This window comes from Melitaea cinxia, chromosome 18 (assembly GCF_905220565.1).
Source record: "Melitaea cinxia chromosome 18, ilMelCinx1.1, whole genome shotgun sequence".
Classification (NCBI taxonomy): Eukaryota; Metazoa; Arthropoda; class Insecta; order Lepidoptera; family Nymphalidae; genus Melitaea; species Melitaea cinxia.
Window position 1 is genome coordinate 13,833,436 of NC_059411.1, and position 7,041 is coordinate 13,840,476.

General features: G+C 30.5%; 1 protein-coding gene across 1 annotated transcript; it reads left to right on the top strand.

Annotated features, from left to right (window-relative positions):
- Nucleotides 1–269: 269 nt before the first annotated feature.
- Nucleotides 270–6,729, top strand: LOC123662141 (fatty acid-binding protein-like). The gene is made up of 3 exons (XM_045597026.1): nucleotides 270–287; nucleotides 5,199–5,352; nucleotides 6,527–6,729. Exons 1-3 carry the CDS (start codon nucleotides 270–272, stop codon nucleotides 6,727–6,729), a joined length of 375 nt encoding a protein of 124 aa, XP_045452982.1.
- The last annotated feature ends 312 nt before the right edge of the window (nucleotides 6,730–7,041 follow it).

Consider the following 7,041-nt stretch of genomic DNA (forward strand, 5'->3'; position numbering starts at 1 on the left):
AAATAGACGACCGTGTGTGTACTAAAATTATTTATTTAATTATTAAAAATATAGTTGAAAATTTTGTGGCTACTTTAGAAGGCAACGCATTGTTGGTAAATATTTATTTAGAATTATAAATAATAGTATTTATAAGTAACAGACATACAATAATTAGCAGATAAATAAACAAACCGTAAGTGCCGGTGTTATGTAAGCCTATATCTTCATCTTCTTCTTTGGGGTTAATGGCTTTCAATAGTGCCAAATGAGCACAGATGATTTCGACAATGTCACGTAGAATACGAGTAAGACTATCTATTATTCTATTATACATATAATAAAATGGTAGGAAAGTCAAAACTGTACTCAGAATATTTTTTTAAAAGAATACTTGGGGTGTGATCTACAATCGATAGCGAAGCCAAAAATATAGTTTTTAAAATTTTTGTCTGTTTGTCTGTATGTATGTCCGGGATAAACTCAAAAAGTACTGCATGGATTTACTTCAAATTTGGCACGAATATTATTAAGAATTCGGATTAACGTATAGGCTACATATTATCACCCTTATCACCTGCGGGGAACGAGCAGTGTACCTTTATTTCTTCAACCCATTCTGTAACAACGTGTAATCTAACAACGCAATTATTATTATCTAAGATTTTATTTTTTTTGTGTTACCCACATTAGGAATTCTAAACATTTTATGAAATTAAAAATTATCATATCGAAAATTTCGCTCGAGCGGGTGCATCGTTCCATAGCTTAATTGGCTAGAGCGCCGACACGGTATGTCGGAGGCGCGGGTTCGAACCCCGCTGGAGCGGTCAATTTTTGATATGATATTCAAAAAAAAATGTTTAGAATTCCTAATGTGGGTAACACAAAAAAATAAAATCTTAGATATTAAAAATAGCACGATGTCGTCTCCTGTCAAAGATTTTCATTGTAATACGAAACTTTGAATAGTTACGGGTTTCTGTAAAGAGCTCACTATAGACGGCGCCACGGTTCGCTTAAACCGAAATTAAAAATTATCATATCGAAAATTTCGCTCGAGCGGGTGCATCGTTCCATAGCTTAATTGGCTAGAGCGCCGACACGGTATGTCGGAGGCGCGGGTTCGAACCCCGCTGGAGCGGTCAATTTTTGATATGATATTCAAAAAAAAAAAACGCAATTATTATGTTAATAACCATGCTATAAGCTAGCTTCACACTTTAAATAAAGACATTCTGTAGTATATCCTCTCCAAGAAGTGCCTTTTTTCGACGAAACCAAGGAGGTTTTGTCGTGTACATAAAATGATTTTTTATTAGTAGTAAACAAGAAAAGAAATTTTGTAGAAATTATTCTCACTTCTAGTCTCATAATAATCCACATATAAATAATTTCACATTAATTTATATTTATTCCGATATATTATAATTTAATATAGACGTAAAAAAAACAGTTTATCTCTATCGCTTGTCTGTTATGTTACTACGTGTACGTACGCACTTTTAAATCGATAGTTTTTTCTATTGGTTTTTGTTGGAGAAAGTACACAGTATTATGGTGACCCTACCATGCAAATGTTGCAATCAGGTGAAAGTCAGCATCCGACGTCTTGCCGCACACACCAGAACGAAACCTGACACACAACATGGTGAGTACTGTATTATCTATTAATTTAATATATTTATAATTTATAATTTAAATAAAAGTTAATTATTTAACTAACACTAATTCCATGCACATAATTTTCGAAAAAATTTGTATATCATTTTTATTTGTTACAAATAATTCCATGTATAAAATTTTATTTAGAAAGCAAAGATTGTAGTGTCAAATCCAATAGGATATTATTAAATTTAATTTTATAAAGTTTCGTTTAGCATCGCAACTTAGTAAACTGTTTTGTTAAATTAATTGAAATATCTTGAACATTGTGAAATATTACAATGAAAAAACTTTTCGGATTTTATCGCGGCTTACTAAGTTTTGTAGATGCCCAACGTTTCGGATACTTTACAGCAACCGTATTCACGGGAGGATTTAATTTCCAAAAAAGTTGTTTCATTGTAATGAGTGAAATTCGTGTAAACATAAGAAAACAATACTGTGAAATATTGTAATAACTACCACGAAATCAGTGCTACTTTAAATATAACTTTTAATCTTAAGCTCGATAAATTGAAATAATTATTCTGAACACAGAAGGTGCTAAAATACAATATAGTATTATTGATCATAGACTTTCATTATTAATTAATGTTTTAGTAATGTAACGAGTAAGTGATATTTTAATTTCATGTATATCTTTTCAATAAAAATTCAATGTTTTGTTTGTTTATTGCTATAAAAAGATTTCTAATAATAATAATGATTACATAAAATTTAGCAATTTATATTTAATATTATTTATAAAAAAATAAATTATTAAATTCATTTTTGTGCGGTTCTTTAATGTGTACAGTGTGTCTAATAAAGTTTCAACCTTTATCTTTCATGGGATAGGCCCTAACATTGGGAAGATTACTGGCTTTTATAGGTAGTTAAGCTTTTAAATATAATTATGAGTTTAACATAGGAATCATGTCGATACTTAACAAATTATTGCAGTCAAGTAAAATAAGGGGCCCATTATTATTCTTTAAATTTTTTTAGTTAGTTTATTTAGATATCATAGATTAGACTAGATTGGGACTTATTAGTTTTGTTAGATATCATCGATTAGCTTAGATTTGGACTTATTATTTTTTTACGCTTAACTTCCGTTAAGCGTTTCAAAGTATTTCTCATAAATTACGTACGTAATGCGTAGTTAGTCAAGTGCGTTCTTGTTTTACGTAATCTAATAAAAAGTGTCAACGAACTTGTATCTTACGCTATTCAATTTATTCATCACTTTTAAAATACTAATTTAATAATAGTAAAGAATGTTATGTAATACTTCTAAGTCAATAGTTTAAAACTTTTAAGTTACCAATCTAACAATTATAAGTCCCTTATTTAAGATTTCTAATTATTTTAACTACAATTAGCACTAACAAATGACTGGGTCTGGGTGTAATATTTGTATTTATATGTGTACTATTTCTATATATATTTATCAAAAATAATAAAATATCTAGTTATACCAGTCGGCTGTTACCTGTAACTAGGGTTGCCAACCATACTTTATAATAAAGTATTCTACTTTATTTTTGGTAAATATACTTTATACTTTTGCATACAAATAAAGTATATTAAAATACTTTATTTTCAATCTTTACTGTGATGCGTGAAACAAAATACTCATTATGGGTACTTAACTATTTAACGGTACACATAAGGTAAAAAGGATGATGGAAAGGATTTAAAATTACTGAACGAAATGTTAGATGTCAGATGTGGTGTTTTTTGAATGTGACAGGACAGGTGACAATCTGACATTTGTCAAAGATGTCACTACTCACTATCAACGATATTGTAGAAAAATTGACCGTTGGCTTTGTTTATATGTAGTTAAGGATTCAATGGTTGGAAAAATGGTTTGACCTTAGCGAAGATAACTGGCTTTCAATACTTCCTAACGTGTCCTTAAAAATGCGGTTAAATTTGAACATTTTGAAATGATAATTATAAAAACTAAATTACAAGACGGATTAAATATTAAGATGCAGGATATATAATCCGAATGTATAAGACTTAAAGAGATCCAAATAAAAATCGCTAATGATGATAAAGAATTTTCAGTGAAAAGTACAGTTGAAAAATGGCAATATATACTTAAAAATGCACCTGATAGCTTACCAAATATAAAAAAAATTTTCTTACTTACTTTCTGTTCCCACTACTTAAGCTTTCACTGAAAGGGTTTTTTTAGTAATGAATCTAAAGTAGCGAGAAGAGAGAAATATAGCGTCAATAAATTTAATTAGAAACGAATTTTTATTTATATAAATTTAAATATTGATTGTTAAATAAGTTTGAAACATTTAAACATAACAAAAAATTGTTAGTATGTGCTAAAGGCACACAAAAATACGTTTTTAAAGCAATAAAAACATAAAATTTGAAAAATACTTTTTTTTTCTTCCAAATACTTTATTTTTTCCTATCCAAACCATGTTATACGTTTTTTTTGTCAAAAAAAGTTGGCAACCCTACCTGTAACACAAGCATTGCTTACCATAGGAACAGACCACCGTGTGTGTATGTTATAAGATAATTATATAGGTATTATAAATAGGGTTTGGACTATTTTTTGCCATACTGCACGCTCTAACGACAGTACGACTGGTAGTCGAACCCGGATTACTTAAATGTAATTTTTATTACGAATGTAATCTTACAGGCTTTGGTTTTATATTCAAAAAGTTTTTCACTTTAATTTCACACAATTTTATTTTACCTACATGCATAAATTATTTCAAGAATTTTCCTGTCATTATTACCTAAAAAGGAGTTACAAATCCAATAAGCGAAAGACTATCCAAAACACGAGCCAATTTTCTGACAAAGAGATCTTCGCTTGAAAAATTTATAACATCTGCAAGAAGTTACTAATTTCAGACAATACAAAACATCGTTATTTTAAATAAGACATTTCCATAATAGGTTATGGTATTCACATATATTTATAACAAACATCATCCCACAAACGATTTGAAATTGCTAGAAAATAAATTTAAAGCTTTTATTAAAAACAATTTAATAGCTAAGCATATTATTATGTTCGAGAACATATTAATAAAAAATATGGATGAATGAATAATGACTAGCCCGTTGGCGCAGTTTGTAGTGACCCTGCTTTCTGCTCCGGGGGTTGTGGGTTCGATTCCCACCCCGAGTCTGGGTGTGATATATATATTTATTTATATATTTATATATGTATTATTTATAAGTATGTTTATCGAAAAAAAATATAGCTATACCAGTCGGCTGTTACCTATAACACAAGCATTAAGTTGCTTACTTTAGGAACAGACGACCGTATGTGTATTGTGTAGATATTTATTTATTTATTATTATTCATGGATGGATTTAGTGGCGCTGTATTTCATGTAGGATTGTACTAATTTTATATTAATTTTCAGAGTTTTTGCCGATTTTTCTCTGCAAAGACTATATTCCGAATTAATTAAAACTAATGTCTTTTTTTATTTCTAAAATAACAATTTAAAAGTGCTTTTGAAGCCTGATAAAATAAAGTAAATTTTATTTTTGAATTTTTTGTATTCTTGTTATAGGGTGCATCCCAAAGCGACCACTCCAGCCAAAGCAAAGCTGATCTGGTGGCCAGGATAAAAAGCAAGTTACAAAGCGTGGACCCGGAAAAGGCAAGGGAATTAGGCGGTGTCTTCCTTTTTAACATTATTAAGGGCACATCTGTTTATTCCTGGAGTAAGTAATTTAATTTATCCTGCTAATATTATACATCCATCAGCCAACAGTCTACTGCTGGACATAGGCCTCAATCCTCGCCTCTCCTTCCAATTCTGCGCCCTTTAAATCCAGTGACTTCTCACTGTCTTGTTATGCAAAAGTTTGTGAGATGGGTGAATGCGTTACTCTTTTACACAAAAACTACCGAATGGATTGTATTGGAATTTGGTACGTAGTTAGTTACAGATCTAAGATGACCGTGTCTGTTAGCCATATTAATTTATTTATTACTTACTAGCTGTGTCCCGCTACACACGTTAACTTGGGGGAAATCCTTTTTCGGTAAATGGGCGGAGTAATAGTGTTCTGTTGACTGGGCTGTCAAACACAACAAGAATGTTTTAATTCGAACCAATAGTTCCTGAGATTAGCGCGTTTCAACAAACATAAAGAATTAACTTTTCAGCTTCATTATATTAATACTAGCGGTGCCCGCGAATTCGCCCGCGTAGAATTTAACAAAAAAGTTATTGTCAGTTCGCAGACTTATAATAAAATAAATAAATTTCAAAAATTGAATAATATGTGATTTTGATATTACTTACATAAATAGTTACATTACTTTACACAAATAGTTATGTTTTGGAATGACATTATCATTATATATATATTATATACTAGCTGTGCGCGCGACTTCGGCCGCGTGGAATTTAACAAAATACAACAATAATTTGTTCTGTTCGCAGAGACAAAATAAAAAATAAAATAAAAGTAGCCTAAGTTACTCCTTATTACAACAGCTATCTGCCACTCCCGTCAAATCGGTCCAGCCGTTTCAGAGATTAGCCGGATCAAACAGACAGACAGACAGACAAATATATAAAAAATGTTATTTTGGTACCTATATGTACCGCGTCTACATACATCCTACATACATCCATATGGATTAAGAAAAAAGCGGTTATTTTAATATTACAAACAGACACTCCAATTTTATTTATTTGTATGATAGATGACATGTAACACGGAAAAACTGCCATATTCATTGTTAGTCATTTTTAAATAAAAAAAATTAAATCGCTAAAGTCAAAAAACTCATTACTATTAATTTCAGCCCAAATAAAATTATAATCATCATTTTAGATAATAGTCTTCGACAAAAGCAGTAACCTCTTAAAATTTCTCGTTCCAGCATTAGATTTAAACAAAGTAATTGTATATGAAGGTGAGCCAGATGAGGATCCAGATACGACCTTTACCCTGAACGAGCATTATTTCAAACAGCTGGTCTTTGGCAAGGAGGACCCGAGAGTTATCATGCAAGCTGGCAGATGTTCTGTCACTGGGGACATCATGAGGGCGATGAAACTTGAACCTTATATCAAGCTAGATTAGATTAATTTAATTCAAAACATAGATAAGTTTTGTGACTTTCAAAACAAAAGCCAATATTCTAGTGCTAATGATGTTATAGATTTGCATCTTTTGTTCCTTGGTGGTGTTACGTCGAAAGTACAACAAATAGAAATGAAAGCGCAAACATACTTTGCTGGAGAGCTATTTTAAATATCAATAACTTGTAATGCTCAAAATAGAAATACTCGACAAGAATATTAGAAATTTTAAAGTATCAAGAATCAACGAAAGTAACAACAACAACGAAATGAGATCAACGTTTTTGAAGAATTAAAAGAAATAAGGCTTCAA

What these genes read in the sequence shown, in the direction of transcription:
- LOC123662141 (XM_045597026.1), top strand. An exon ending in CACATCTGTTTATTCCTGGA is followed by an intron (nt 5,353 to 6,526) that starts GTAAGTAATTTA and finishes TTCTCGTTCCAG; the next exon opens with CATTAGATTTAAACAAAGTA.